This window comes from Corvus brachyrhynchos, unplaced genomic scaffold, assembly GCF_000691975.1.
Source record: "Corvus brachyrhynchos isolate BGI_N302 unplaced genomic scaffold, ASM69197v1 scaffold34, whole genome shotgun sequence".
NCBI classification, from domain to species: Eukaryota; Metazoa; Chordata; class Aves; order Passeriformes; family Corvidae; genus Corvus; species Corvus brachyrhynchos.
This window is the reverse complement of record NW_008238126.1, coordinates 5,269,779-5,285,977: the sequence shown is the minus strand read 5'-3', so window position 1 is coordinate 5,285,977 and position 16,199 is coordinate 5,269,779. Positions and strand designations below refer to the sequence as shown.

Genomic DNA, 16,199 nt, shown 5'->3' with positions numbered 1-16,199 from the left:
GGGCCAGCCCCGCCGCCGCCTCCCGCTCTCCCGGGGCGCTTTCGCGTCCCCTCAAGGCGCTTGGCGCTGCGCAGCCAGGGGGCCCCGGGTACAGCCGGCGGCCCGGCAGCATCCCCCGCACCGACCCCGACTCCCCAGGTTATTTATTGCTTTTTTCATATTGAGAAACGCCAGATGATCCCGCAGATACAGGGAAGAGGTTATGCAATGTTAGTTCAATGTGGCTGTCGGTCGTACCGTTCCTCACGGGTTTGCATAGGAAGAAACTCGTCTCGTTATTTACACATAGAGGCTGGAGAAGGTGACTCAGAGGGGCTGCTACACGTGCAATAACAAAACCTCGCGCCTACTGAAAACAGAATGGGCTTCCTATGGATTTTGGACAGTGCTGATCTGAACCTAAAACACTTGGCCAATGTTCAGCTTTTATCTTTCTGGCCGCAGGTTAAAATAATCCAAACAGAAGCTGAGTATCTACTGGAGCAGCCAGCTGGCCCTAACCCAGCCCCCTCGGTCCCACTTTCTGCCCTTCTCAGATTTCATACATAAAGGTTTGCAGTCAGGGTTGGTTATGACTTCTTGTTTATCCTCTCAGCTATTCTTCACAGAAGGATTTGACAGTGATGAGAAACGCTTAGGCTGATCTTTTAAGGTGAAAAGGCACGATGGATTCATGACCTTATGAAATAAGTACTCTCTTCACCTCTGCTAGCCCAGATTCCTTCTTCGCATCAGAAACAAGAACCTCACAGAGCCAGACTGGCAGCTGTCAGAACTGCATGTCTGTATTTACATCTGCCCACAGCTCCTTGCGGCTTTGCACCAGGAGCTCTCACAGAGAGCTTGGGTGCTTGGGAAGCATTGGAGAGATCCTGCTCTCAGTCACAGTCATGAAAGTCTTAAATAATTTTTTTAAACACTGACTTATACTTGAAGAAATGGGAGCAGGTGGGACTACAGGGCAGAGCATCCCAAAACATGGATGCTGGTGTTGCTTTAGTCCTGGTCTTTGCTTCAAACATGCTGGGTTGATGATTTTAAGTATTTATCATTATGTGCTTGATCCCTCTTCCCCCTGCTCCACTATTTTACAGCTTTCATATCTGTAATAGCTGAATATAATGAAATTCATCTCTTTTATAAAACATTCCTTGTATGGCAGCTAGATATTAATACTGAGACCAAAATTGGCCATATGGAGTATGCCAACAGAGGATTAGTAAAATCCTTAGTATTTGGTGACCTAATCTCAGAAAATATTTCAGAAATTTTAGGGAAAATCATCTCAGAAAGTACTTCAGATCTCTAAGAAAGTATTTTTCCTCTATAACATCTCACCCTTATAGATACTTGCAAAAGAAACTATAGACAAAAAACCTTGTATATACAGGTCTCAGTCAGCTCTGCTGTAACACTACCAGCGCTGTTCCCAGAGCACAGTTACATCGTGGTTGGTCTTGGGCTCTACAGATTTGCAACATGCTGACTTTTCCACATCTATTGGTGAAAAGATGTTAAAAAATTAACATGAAATATTCTATCTATTGCAAGTAAGTGTTTGAGAAAATCTCACCCCCTTATCAATATGCATGTGTCTGCTACAATGCCTTTGGAGGGAATGCTGCTCTAGCACAGTGAGACACTTTGGATACAGGAACATCTGTGTACATCTGGAGTGCAGGCAGTAAAACCAGGCATGATTGTGATTTTCTTTTAGTTCAAAGAAAGGCTGAAGTAACTCACTCCCTTTCAACTCATTCCCATGGGCCTGATTCACAGCCTTACTAAGAAAGCTTCTAAAGGAGTAGCTCAAAACCCACTAGAAAGAGTCAGTCCTGTTCCCTTGATATAGGAGGGCTTTGGATCAGGACCTGCTACCCAAAGACTGAAGTGACACTGAAACCAGCTCAGGGGCGTCTGTGGCTGTATCTTTCTGGGTCCAGACACAACTGATACCTGCACTTTGATGCCTCACAACACGAGAGTGCTACAAAAGGCACAGTCTCAAGAGGTAAACTGAAGTTTCAGGAGTTACTGAATGCTTCTCAGTGATTACAGTTCCCCCAATAAACAACAGAATCACTTTCAAAATATCTAATCTCTGTTACCTATTATTCTCCAAACACATTCTCACAGGACACACATACACAGAGATGAGAAAAACATTCACTGAAGGAGAGGATTCTCCTCCAAAATCAACAGGTTAACTGAGTTTGTTACACTGAGTACCCTTGCTAAAAGCTGCAGCTGACAGGCAGGCTGCTGCAGCAGGTTGTCTGACAAGCCAGCTTTAAAAAAAACAGAAAAACTCACCTTTGCTGTCAGAAATCAGATGAATGGAGAAGAACATTTCTCTTGCCCCCACAGGCTCTCAGCTCATGCCATGTCAGTAACATGCACTGAGCTCAGAGCAAGTCTCCCCTTTCCAAGCCAGATCCTTTCCAGATGTGAGCAGCAGAATTGGAGAGAGCAACAGGCAACCCTCTACCAGTGAGAGCTTCCTGCACTTCCCAGCGAAATCAGAGAGGAATTTTCCAAAGTCACCATATGGGAAAATGTGAGTAGGAAAGAGGAAGCAGCTACAGCCTGAATATAAAGACTTGGGAAATAAACAATCTCCCATTACTTTTGTCAACGCAGTTTGCAAGATCCGTGAGCGAAGCCAAAAGCCAGCATGCAGGAATTGGCAGAAGAGAAGCAGAGACAGTGTGCATGCTTTTGCATTTCATTGCAGGACACTGGAGCTGCACCGTTACTGCACCTTTGAGTTTAGCTGCATTCAACCCAAATCATTCCCAGGTGGGAATGTCCTCCCATTCTCTGGGGGTCTGGTTCAAATTAGCTAGGAGGAGATAGATCAGCAGTTTTTCCTGCATTTTATCTCCCTCCCCTTTAACTCTCCCTCCTTTTCAACACATCAACTGATCTTCGGGGACCAGGGATCCATAGGCTGAAGCTACAAATGTCTTAGAGGCAAAGTTCCCAAATATGCTGTAACACCCCATCCATTCAATCTCTTTTCTATCTTCTATATCTCACATTAACAGCACCAACATCAGAACCTCTACTCACACGCGCACACACACACACACACACACACACACAGAGACATTCAGCCCAGAAACCTCACATTTCTTATTTGGTGAAAAGAACAGGAACATACAGTTGATAACAGTATGCTCCAAGTGCAGCAATACTACCAAGAAAGCAACACAGCTTTTTGTCCCTGACAGCCCTTACTATATAAAATATAAAGCCACCTGTTTTGTGAGTACCCCGCAGTGCTCCATACAGTACCTCCACAAAACCTGCAGAAGATCTGTCCTCACCAACAACACGATCTTCTTGCTGGATTCCAAAGAAGGGACACTGATTCTTTCCTCTCCACTCCAGCTGAACTAAAGTCTAAAGCAATTAAGTTATTTCCTCCCTCTCTTCAGCCAGGCTTATATCAACTGGAACTGATCCCCCTGTGTGCCACGTGGAAGTTTCAAAAGTTTGAGTGGGAAGTGGTTTTTTTACTGAAACAAAAATAAAAACAAAACAAAGCTGGCTGCTTTTTCCTAGTGACTCAGAGATCCAGGACACATTTGCCTGCTACCCTTTCTGTATAGTCCATACAACAAAATGTGCACAATTTTTCAGGGAGGAGGAGTAGGGGGATTACCTCACTCACTACTGATGCCAGAGCAGCCCACAAGGGAGAGGAAGTGACCAGCATTCACCCTTCCCCAAAAGTGCATTTTTACCTGTGTTTTTTCTGTAGAAGTATAGTAATTAGCTGTCAGGTAGCATCTAGAGGAAGTACAGGGCATTATAAAAAGCAGGGCATTGAGCTTCCTTCAGTGGGGAAACAGAGGCACACAAGAGTCAGACATCAGATATCCCATGTGCAAAGGGATACACACCCTTACACTATGCTACAAATTACTTGTACAGGCTTTTTTTTCTTCATCCAAGCTTTCACTTCTTCCACATCTTATCTCCTACATCAACATATCCCAGACTCCCCATCTCCCTTCTCCAGGCCCAGTGCTGCATTTCCATCATCCTCACAAATTCCCAGGAAAACCAGAGCTGGAGTCAAATCTATGTAAAGGTGTTCTGACACACCAGTAAGCCAAAGGCTATGCCCTGCCATGGTACATGGACTCAGCAGCCACTGTTTCTGTTCAGTGCAGCTTTCTGGAACTTTCAGAGCAAAGAATTTCCATTGCAAGACTCACAGCACAGAATTAGCTGCGGGAAACATTTCCAGTCAAACTTGAGTCTTCGTACTCTTGCATGTCTCCTGCTGCTGGGCCTGAGTGGTGGCTGTAGCCTGCATGAAGAAACATTTCCAGGTTTAAAAACTGAAGCTGAAGACTCTGTTTAAACTTTGGTATGATTATTTCTTCAGCCCACAGAGATGGCAGAGAACCAGGTCCTTGGGCAAACAGCTGCTGGGGCAGCTGTGACAGACAGTGTGTCACAGCATTGCTTTGCCATGGGCCTGGCACACAGCACCCTCTGCAGGACACAACCTTCTGTGCTGCCCAGCAGTAAAAAGACCCGGTGGAGGTCCAGGACAGCCTTGGCTACCTTGAGCTCTTAGATTTCAAAGAAACTGTTGCGGACCTCAGCATGAGGCCGTGTCCAGGGCCAAGCTGCACTATGCAGTATATTCCATGTGAAACCTGCTCAGCTCTGCAACTACTGACACTATCCTAAACAGGCTAAATCTAGTTGTGATATTATAAGCTCAAATAACAGACACGCCAGTCAAACAGCAACATGACAGAGAACAAAAGGTATAAGAAGATCTACTGAAGCATGAGCTCCAAGAACAGTGGTTCTCCAGGCACCAGCTCACTTGTGATCTGCATGAAGTGAGGCATGAGGCATTCTGAAGGTTTTAGTTGTATCTTAAAAAGTAACAAAACGTTCTTTACTCTCACCTTTATTTATCTGATTCAGACTCTACAGAAATAATGGCATTACTGCTGCTATGTGCTGGTATTGTGCCTTTATATGAAAGGAGATAAAAAAAATCATTAAAATTCTTCTAAGTAACTTGCAGTCATTTTGCTTCAAAACATGAATAATCAAAACACAAGGAATAAAAGGGGGTTTTGTCTCCAAAGCAGGAAGGGAAGTATTTTTCAAACCTAAGAATTCACAGCAGTGCCTGGCCATGAGCCTATTGGCATCTGTGTCTTGATCCGAATGAACTCCGAGATGTCTGTTCTCCCAGAGGACATGTACTGTTTAGAAAAAAAAAATTAAAATCCATGACTGCTTTTAATCTACCTGAAATATGGGATACAGACACAGCATATTTTGTACTTGTTTTATACTATCCATGTTCCTTTTAGCCTGCTGCAGCATTATTAGGAAGTTTCTGTTCCTGTATCACAGCATATAACTAACATTTCCCAGAAAACCCACCCAGGGCCATACAAAGCTGTCTGCTTTCAAGTTAGCAATGAATTCTTCTTACAGATACAGGGTACAGAACAGCTCCTACTGTCACTCCAACAAATTACACTGCTGTTTATTTAAGTAATAAAGGCATTTGTTCCAAACAGTTGGGGCTTTTTCCAGCATTTGTTCTCCACATGTGGTTTGCTTCCTCAAGTGTTGATTTTTCATAGTTAAGAGACTTTCCCCTGCCTTTTATCCACCAGGCTAATTGCATTCTTACCCGTTTCTGCTTAACGAGAGCTGACATGCAGTGCTCTTGGTGCTCTGCAGAACAGGAAGCGATGGATTTCCTGTTCCAAGGAGGTAAGAGTTGAATCTGACCTCAGACGAATTGGACATATGGGAAATGGACAAAACCAGCCTTGACTATCTGTAGTTTTTTCTGTCCTGAGAGGGAAGATGTAGTCAAGGCCCTTTATCCCATCCTCCTGCATCCTGAAATGATCTTTTGCCCCAAAAAACCAGCTCTTTAACCCAGCTGCCACGAACTGTGCTCAGCTGTTCATAGCCTCCTCACTGTGCTGCTTTCCAGAGAGATTCCACACTGCCCTGTACCAGGACTTGCTGTAAACAGGCAAAGCCTCCATGATGCCACCTGCCAGACTGTGGAACATATATGCATTTTCAAAAGTAAGTGTATAGTTCTGCACTGAACCTATTTCTGATTAGGCAGAGCAGCAGAGCTGAAAACACAAAACTCAAGTAAAAGTTTAAAAATAAAAGCTGTCCTCCAAAACCAAAGCATTCACTCTTAACTCCTGCAAGCCACATCTGCTGAGTCAGGTATCGGCTCTGCTCTGGCTCCAACTGACAAATCATTTGCTTCTCTTGCTTTTTTCATTGTAGTGAAAATTCCAATATGCAAGAATTACATGTATTTTGCACTTTCAAATAAAGGTAAGAGAAACCTGCCAACCTGCCAACACCTCTGGCTGTCACATTTATTAGAGCTGGGAAAAAAACCCCAGACCAAGAGCTGGCAAGGGGTACTCACTAGAGTCCCAAGAAGCAAGAACAACCCTCCCAAGTATTTTAATGTCTAAAGCTGAGATTTCCCCTCATGTGAGCTGGGAGTCTGAGAACACCAAACCCTCTGCCTAGCAGATTACAATTTTTTTTTTTCCTTTACACAAGGCCATTGAAACCAAAATTAAAGCACTGCTATGTTCAGTGACTGGACACCTTTTTGTACCTCTGTCTTCCTTTCTAATTCTGCCCCCAAGGAATCCAGTTAGCACAACGCAATTGCAGTAACACATAAACTTCATTAAAAACACTGATCTAGAGCTACAGGGGGTTTTAGCTGGAGAAGAGGAACTTAATGTTGCTTGGTCAACAGAGCATTAGGGAGTGAGAAAGAAAACTTTTGTAGCAAGATTTCTAAAATGGTACAAATGTAGGTAATGCTTTGAGTTATGCAAAAAATGAGTAACAGAACTTAATATTGTCAAAAACTGCTTTGTACCACAGAACTTTTCCTCATGAGAGTAAATTAATTCTATCCACTGTAACATTTATTTATTCAAAGTTGTCATATTCTAAGACTGCAGAATGTTCATGGAGGATTTGGGATTTCTAGAAAAGACACCCCCCCCAACCTCACTCCCAGAAAAATCAGAGGAAGTGTTATATGTAAAAATTACTCAGCAAGTTATAACACAAAGAAGGTGCTGAAAGTGAAGAAACAATACAAGACAGATGTCTAAATAAGACATTAGCAGGTAGGTGGGCCAAATACACGACTTCGTCTTTTATTCCATCTCCTTAAATCCTGCAGGAGAAATACAAGCCTGACCAGTTCGCCTAGCTGCAGGCTGCGCCAGCCTCTGCACTACTCCCTCTACCTACTGCCGATGGGAATTGAAGGTTTAATCTGGGATTTCTATGTTATAACGACATTGTCTGTGCAGATGCTCAAGCCTGAAAGCCCCGGGCCTGTGCAAACCCAGATTTCTCTGAGGGTCAGGGCCTCAGCCTTGGATATTATTTCTCTTGGTAGCAAACAAACTCCAAAGTTATTTTTGCACTTTTTTCCCCCTTCATATTCCTGTGCAGCTTTTCCCCCTTAAAAAACTTAATCTCACTCTGCAGTTGAGCACATCTTACTTGAACTATTATTGGGATGGACTACTAATATCTGTGTTATCTTGTTTACACTTCAAAATTCATTTGCTGCTTTAATTAAGCAGAGGCCAAAAGCATGTTTTATCTTACTCAAAATTCTTGAAAAAGGCATGTTCTTAGCTTGCATAACAGACATCTACTCAGAGTTCTTCTGGTAGTATCAGTAATTCAAGAGGAGGAACAAATTGTTTTCTGTACAGAATTACTGCTGCAATCCTGTAATTCCCCTTTGTTTTAACCCACAAGCCAAATGGCAAGAACTTAGGAAAAAGCAGTGGATACAATAGCAAGTGTTATTTTACAGAGAGTTAAACACTGCTTTCATTTGAAAGATATGACTCCTATCTATTCCAGTCCTTTAGATACGTCAATAAACAATACACAGGAGGAAACCTGATTCTAATGACCAGATTTTACTTTAAAAAGTTTACAGTGGAGCATTGCCATATTTGTCCTAATTAACAGAAAACTAATGCCTTGGAAAAGATGGTGAACAGTGAGGTCACAAATGTTGATTCATCCAGATATTAAAGAGAAAGTCTGAACACTGAGTGCCTGGGCAGTAAAACACAGCTGAAATTCAGTACAAATGAACTGCTGCATATGGAACAGTAATTTAAAATATTTCAATTTCACAGTGCAGAAATAAGCACTGAGTTTGTATGAAAGAAATGAGTCCCCAGCTTTAAGAGATCTAAGAAAACATCATCTCAAAAGTAGGAGTGGTCAGAAAAGCAAGTGAGGAAAGAAAAATATAGGCAGAAAATGCTCTTGTATCTTGAAAACTTTTTAACAGGACAACAGGAAGGCAGCATACAGGAAGGATACCTGGATGGACAGAAGGTTACAAGGGTCTCTCCCCATGTGACACAGTTAAACAGTGAAGTCTGAAGGTGACAGGGCAAGACTATAAACACCAGGAGTGCTCTGAAGCTGTTCACTGTTCTTCAAGTAAAAAACAAAGCCCCCCCCCAGAAAGTCCCCAAAAAGAAAAAAAGCCCTCAAAAACCAGAGAGGTATAAAACTGGAACGTATAGGATAGAAAGGAGTAAGTTTAATTCTTTATGGGGTGTAGGTACAGAAACTCATGATCCATGCTAAAAAAGCTGTCCAAGGATTCCAAAAGGGACTGGATAAACTCATGAAAGACAATCCAGACATAACCACTTCTGGCTCAAATTGGTGAGCTGGGAAAAAAAATTACAACCAGTGGCAGTTAGGAAAGAAGTCTGAGGAAACAAATGATTGGGCCATCTTCATATTCCTTCCAAGATATGAACAGTGAGAAAATCCAGTGGGACGGAAAGATTTTTGGTCTGATGGAGTAGAGCCATTCTTACTGCTCAGCAATCTGTCGCCATTTCCAATAGGAAGCAGAATGATTGGCTTGAATTTGCTCATTTTTGTTATTATTTTAGTTAAACCAGAGAAGTGAAAGTTTCAGTGTAAGTTCCTCAGCCATAGCCCACGTATGTGAGGATGTGAGATGTATCTGCTGGACTGAGATGAAGTTTATGGACCATCTACTAACAATGCCTGAGGAGGAAAAAGTGGATGTCTGCAGGTGTCCTGAATAAAACACTCCATTCAGTACATTAACATGAAATCCATGTTTATAATTTGACCAAGAGAGACACAGAAGAACAGGAAAAGTATATTTAATTTTCTATTAAACTTCCAACCAGAATACATTTTCCCAAAACAGAACTTAAAGCTTTTACATTACTGACAAGAACGTCATCATGATCAACACCAGATTTTACCAGGAGAAAACAAGTAACATTTTGGTTGTACTCCCTCTCTGCTCTCCTGGGAAACCTCATCTGTTTTCAAGCTGAAGTATTATCAAATCCTGTGAACCTCACAGCAACATTCTAGTTCCTGCTTACTTCTGGGTATTTTATTTATTTTTTAATTCCAGAGTAGTAATAAGAAAAGTATCTTATAGCAAATTTCTAAAACCTATTCTAAAAAAATGTTGTTAGAGATCCCCTTTACAAGACCATTTTAATGTAAGCAGCAGCAAGTTTTAGAGTGGAAGTCTGAAAGTATTCGTATGACCTGCTATTACAGCCTTTAAAAAATGCAACTCATTTCATTGATATGCCAAAACTATTTATAACTTTTCTCTCTTCCTTCCCAATTAACCTCAACAACAGTAAGCAGCCTAATTCAGCTCTAATTTTTACAAAATTGTCCATAGTGATTAGAACAAAAACTGTCACAAAGCCCCACCATGTATCATTTGTGTTAGTGCCTCAAGCTTAGCCATAGAGAAACTGATGGAAATTGTTAAGAGAATTAAGGTCTCTAACCACAGAATTTAGGTGAGAGAGGTCCAATCAAACCCAGCCTGTGCCATATTATTGATAATGTCTAGTTTCATTCTACTTTTTGTCAAGAATATCAAGTACTGACTATTTACTCTACTGAGCTCAAAGTTTAGCTTTGCCTGGCTGAAGCTGTAGATTCTGAAGTTTCATTGCCATGCCCATGTTCCCAGAAATCTTCAATTTGCCTTGAAAGAATGCCTGAAAAGAAAGAAAGATTCTGTGAAATGCAATACAACATGTACTCCCAAATGCACCCTTCCAGATAGTTATGGTTATTATGGATGAGCAGTTTGGTCATTCCAACAGTTCTGGCACACACCTCACATCCAGCACCAAATGCATTGTCTGACTGTAGAACAGTAAACCAAGGAAGTTGTATTTTTATTAATTTGTGATACCAGAGAGAATAAACTTGCTTGTTTATTGCTTGTTGTTCTGGAGCAGGCAGAACACCCCATGCTTTGGTGGCAACTGTTCATAGCAGACAAACTGATTATTTCAACTGCAAATAATAAAGCCACGGTGACAGTAGGTGCCACAACTGATTTCTTAGCTCAAATCCTCCTCAGCCTTAACTGGCTTTGTTCCTGATCAATTCAATTTTACATATCTTGTTTGTGAAGCAGACATGCAGAAAATTTGGATTTTTTCCTCCAGACCTTGTAAAAAGATGAACTGCATGCAGCAAAATATCCAAACTGTAGATGTAAAGCTGGCGTTGCTTCTGAATTTTCTACATGTATATTACAACATTTCTATAATGTGTTTTATCTTCAAATTTCTCCTAGACACATTTCAGTTTGCAAAATTTACCCCATGATTACCAGACTAAAATCTTGAAACAGTTACCCAGAGCATTCCAAATTTGGAAGCACAACACAGCAACTTGAAATTAACTTAAACGTCTGGTTTACTTGTACACTGTGACTGCTCTTGGCACACAGAGGAATAAAAAAAAAAAAAGAAACCAATGAACCAAAAAACCCCCAACCCCCCCACCCAACAACAATAAATAATCACAGGCATTCAGTGCATGCTCACCTCAATTTCTACTTTTCAGCATCAAGATGACTCCTTACACTAATGTCAGCTATGAGGGTAAAGCCCTCAAAAGAGAGGACCACATTCCTTCTTTCTTATGGCATGTTGCAAAAACTGGACTGCCCCTCTTCTCTGCAAACCAAGCACTATTATATCTCCATCTGGGATATCACACAGGATACAGCCCTGCAGGATGTCTGAGATATGTCCCTGTCCTTCTTGATGAATCTCATTTTGGCTGATTTGTTCAGAGAACACCAAGAATTTTTCAGATCAGCCATGGCAGTTGGATGAAAACATTCAAATTATTTCAATTTAAACACATTCAAAACAAACCAGTCAGTCCCCTGATCATGTCATCTTTGCCCTACTTACTGTCTGAGGGTTCATTTTGCCAGTCATGAGTGCCAACAAATCGGTGTCAGCCATTGTGATTGTACAATCTGCCTTCTTATCTGCAAGACAGGAGTTGAATGAAGATTCAAACTGAGACCTGAAACAGTTATAGGAGCTACAACTACATGGAGCATCCCTTCATCCCACAGGTCAGCCAACGGTACCTGAAGTATGTACAAGTAAGAGACATTATAAAAATATCAGCAAGAGGCCACCCAAAGCCAACAGGCAGCTGGGCCACCTTGTAGCACAGACCACCCCAACACTGAAGAAAGATGGACCTTCCTGAAAAGTTAAGCAAATTAATTCCTTGAAAATAAATAATAATCTACTTGTAACCAGATAGAATGTTCATTGAAACACTGATAATCATCTTTGAGTTTTATCAAGCTTGTATTTACGAAGATCAGCTTGGAATAGATGAGTTTTCCCCTGTGACACTCTCTGAAGATATTCATTACTGACACTTCAGGCATTTCCTGCCCTCTCCTTCCATGGGAACAACATGTGCATTCTAAAAGCACTCATTTGAATTAATCCAAATACAAAAGTTTATAGGATCTTCTTACTAGAAATAAGCTGGAAAATTACTTTAATAAGCTCTGATATAAATACTGATGTGTGTACCAAAGGGCTAAAACCTGCACACATCTTTTCCTACACTCATCATTAAATTGAAATATTTGATAAATTGTTGTCCATGCAACAGAAGACTGTGGTTTTCTTTTTGTAATAACTTAGAACAATGAATTTCTGAACCAAATCCCCTGTCATGTTTTTAATTAAAAGGTCTGTGATGCAGGTTCATGGATATATGAGATTCTGAGGACTGACTCTTGTCTTTGTTGTTTTTTGGGTTTTTTTCATTACTAGGGTATGCAACTTCTGATTTGAGACAAGACATTTTCATGGCAAGGGTACAAATCCTGTGTTTTCAATATTTTTATGGGGTTCCCCAACACCACCCAGCCTGTATCTTATTTCTGCCTTTTTAAAAATGGAACTTGAAGTTTATGCCAGCTGGTACAGCACTGAAACCAGTCAAGTTCTGTTGCTTAACTAGCTGCAGAGGAGAATTAACTTGACAAGGCAGACCAGTTTACTGCTTACCAGTGTCTGCAACAAAGCAACTGAAGAAACAGCTGCAAGTTACATTTCTGGCCAAAATTTTAAGAGGTGAGAACAAAAAAAGCCCAGAGGTTTAATTTTATTTTTTTTCCTTTCTGATTCCTGTGAAATCATGACAGATCTGCCTGTAGCCTCTAAAATACACAATTTTCTCTAGACAGATTCAGAGTAGATGATGTTTAGTTCTTGGTCTGAAACACCATGGATTAAAAGTGTCAATAATAAGAAAAGTTTAAAATTAAGATGCTTGACATCATTTTTGCTCAAGGTCACTACAGCTTAAACAGAATACGAGTCTATATTCATTAGTTTTATGTGTGTTCTGCAATGACATAATAAAAGAGCACTGACCTGAATTAACTGCCACAGAGCCTTTACCATTTTTCACATCTACTACCCAAGTTGCTTCTTTCCCACCAGGACCATCTTTTATTTTGAAGGCGAAGATTCCACCAATTTTCTTGACAAATTGCTCTCCTTCCTGTAATGACCATGGAATGAGAAAGTTAGTAATTTATTTCAACATAATTTTCTGATAGTATGGATTTAAGAGAAGTAATTAAAAAACCTTCACCATTCCTACTAATATAAAAATATCTATTCCCCATTAGGCATCATTTAAACAGGCATCAAAAAATCTAAACAAACAAAAAACTCAAATTAAGATTGACTATCTATACTGAAATCTATTAAACTAAGAAAAAATACCACTGTCCTAATAGCCTTGTCCTGATACAAGTTTGACAAAATGGGATTTCTTCTTCTAATCACACTTACAAAGCAAGCACCTAACACCAAACACAAGGTTTCCTTGGTTAGTTAGCAAGCTCGTTACATACAACCTAAACTTGCCTCCACTGAAATATCCTTATGCAGGTAGGAACTGTGTGGGAAAAAAAGTAATTTAAAGTCATGTCACAGTGTAGAAAGTTTTCTGTCAAAATCCATATCTACAACATTGGTTTCAATGAGCAGTGCTGAAGAAGTGACGGATGCCAATACATTCCCATCAGGTTTCACACACATTTTGTTATGAATTAAAATCCTGTTGTAGGTAAAAGAAGTAGTCAGGTACCTCTTGGAGCCTCTTTTCAATCTCTTTGAAGACCAGATGTGACTTAAATCCATCAACAGCTGCACTGACAGGCACAGCCACAATATGGCCGCTACTGAAATGAAAAACCCATTAATTTAAACACTTTAAATCATATTTTCAAATTATCAAATTTCAAATTATCAAAATATTTCAACATCTTCAAATTATCGTGAATAGGCCTAACACCAGCAAGAAACATTTTAGCAGTATAAAGCAACTCTGGTATCAGAGTGAAGTTTGGTCTCTTGACAGCTTGAATTACAATTGCTCCAGGTATCTGTGTATTCTGAGTGTATGAACTGAAGATTAATTTTATAATGAAAGTAAATCATTAATCTTATTCCTGATACTCTGGAGCAATCACCCTGCATGGCCTGATAGCAGCATGGAGACCAATTCTTCTTTTCTGCAGGGGCACACAGAGCTGAAGTACAGATAAATGCTCAAAGAAATGGCAATTCAAGCAGCAGGAGGAATAAGTTTACAGCTATTACCGTCTGTTGGCAGAAGAGTCCAAAACTGTGGTCAGTGACAGAATTGCTCAAGAAATGTTGCTGGAACTTACTGGGGTGGTATTGACACTGCTGTACAGATGTGTGACAGGGTAGCAAAAGTGGGCACTGTCTTGTCTGAAGGAGACAGATTCATCTTGCTAATAAACCAAGGCTGTACCAACAGGATGCAAAACCGTAAGGTTAAGAAAAAGCCACCAAACAAAAAGCAGAACTGTTTCAAAAACTAATGCAAAATGGATCAAGACCTGCTGCCTTGATGCACATTCTACCAGCTATTCCTGAAGCCACAGGTTTGATCTGGAACCAGTGATTAATTGTATGTACCTTGCTGTAGGAAACTGGTGTGAAGGATCTTCACAAACATGGAGTGTCACCACCTTTCCCTTAATTACACAATGCACATCATAATTTGGTTATGTAAGGGGTGTCTGAGCACATCAGCCACACTGTTCCATTCCCAAGTCTGACATACATTAGTGCAACTCTGTGCATCAGGGATCTCCCACACAGAGCCTCTGGAAGAACTAAAAGGTTTTAAGCTTCTCTAGTGTAAGATGAAATGAGTATTGCTAAGATTTCTCTGGGTTGAGTTGTACTTAAGAAAATATTTTAAAAATTCTAAGCACCAGTGAAGGTGAAATGAACCACAGTAAATTAGACTTAAGTTTCTTCAGGAGAAATATTATCTGTACATGAAAATCTCCCCGACAGGAAGGACTACTTCAGCAGCACCTCAAGGCTGATGATATAAAAATAGCATCAGTTTTTCTGTTCCACAAGGTGACAGTATTTTTAAAGACAAAGCTCAAAGCAATGGAAAAAGGTGTACACCCTGTAACAGTCTTTTCCACTCAGATTTAAAACTGTACCAACACCCACTGACAAGTTTTGTGAGCATGTTTGAAGAGAATCCATGAGAAGACATATTTTTCCTCTATCTTTTCTCGCACATAGTACAACTTCTTAGGGATTACAAAAGAGACAGAATTACCAGCCCTGACACTACAAAAAGTCAACACTGCAGCCCTTCAAAGTTTAGTGGCTTCTCTTACCACCTCTTCCACAGATTATATTGCCACCTCACAGGAATTGCATGGGTTCAGCTGACACAGATGTTAGAAATAGCTGAGCTGGGAGGGAGGGATATGTTTTTTCTGAAAGGCCAGTGTATGATAAATTCTGCTATTCACAGGTTTTCAGAGAAAAAAAAAAAGTACTGGCACCAAGCTTTAAAAGCCATAATGCCCACAATAAGTAGGTCAATCTTTCTAAGGAAAGCTGAAAGTGAAAACCTAAAGGGAACTGTATTGTAAAAGTCTCCCCTGAAATACTAGTATAATACAAATGCTAAGTATTTTCTCTCAATTCCTGTCCATTCCAGCAAAGAACTACAGCAGATGCAGCGACCTTCACAGCAGAGTTCTCCTCTCACTGAAACAGGCTACAACTGCAAGTGCAAACTCTGTAGCCAGGACTGGGCAAGTAACACACCTGAATTTTACGGAATTACAGTATCACATGAAACAGGGCTGAAAGCAACCCTTCGTAGTGCTAAATTACTAACAATTTTAGCAGTGAAAGCAGTGGTTTCTCTGTTCCCATCGATGTCTTGCTGGTTTTGGCAAATCCCTAGTTTCAATTAATTAATTTTAATGCGGCCTGTTTTGTTCTTGGAATGGTTTTTGTTTGGTGGCTTTTTTCCTCTGAACATTACTCTTCCTTACAATCACATGAGCCATTTTTACAAGTCAGTTTGAGCTTTCCAATAACTCTCAGTGCACAATGTGACACGACAGCGTGTGAGTTACAACCTCGGTACAGACCTGTAGGTACCCAAGAGTTACAAGTGCCGGGTGTTTTAGTTTACAGCTCAATCTCTTCCTTGCGCAACAACTCTACAACAACTAAGTTTTGAGGACCCAAGGAGCAGGACAGCCAGGCTCAGCCAGCAGCGCTGTGTGCTGCGCGCAGCCCAGCGGAGCGCTCCGGAAGGCCTGGCGGCGCAGCCCGCGGACCCCCCCGTGCCGGAGCGCCGCCGGTGTGTCCCAGCCGCGGCTCACCTGCGCTCCCGCGGGGAGCCCATCCTCAGGAGCGTCACGACCA

General features: G+C 41.0%; 2 protein-coding genes across 2 annotated transcripts in view; both read right to left on the bottom strand.

The window, feature by feature from the left end:
- The window catches only part of PODN (podocan), a 31,345-nt gene extending 22,017 nt beyond the window's left edge, over positions 1-9,328 (bottom strand). The window contains exon 1 of the mRNA XM_008633093.2: positions 9,314-9,328. Within this exon, the coding sequence (XP_008631315.1) occupies positions 9,314-9,328 (15 nt within the window). The remainder of the gene's footprint in view (positions 1-9,313) is intronic.
- The window catches only part of SCP2 (sterol carrier protein 2), a 16,666-nt gene continuing 9,692 nt past the window's right edge, over positions 9,226-16,199 (bottom strand). Inside the window, exons 11-15 of the mRNA XM_017733533.1 lie at positions 16,157-16,197; positions 13,561-13,654; positions 12,837-12,966; positions 11,337-11,416; positions 9,226-10,118 (exon numbers count right to left, since the gene is read on the bottom strand). Of these exons, the coding sequence (XP_017589022.1) occupies positions 10,023-10,118; positions 11,337-11,416; positions 12,837-12,966; positions 13,561-13,654; positions 16,157-16,197 (441 nt within the window). The 3' untranslated portion in view covers positions 9,226-10,022. The remainder of the gene's footprint in view (positions 10,119-11,336; positions 11,417-12,836; positions 12,967-13,560; positions 13,655-16,156; positions 16,198-16,199) is intronic.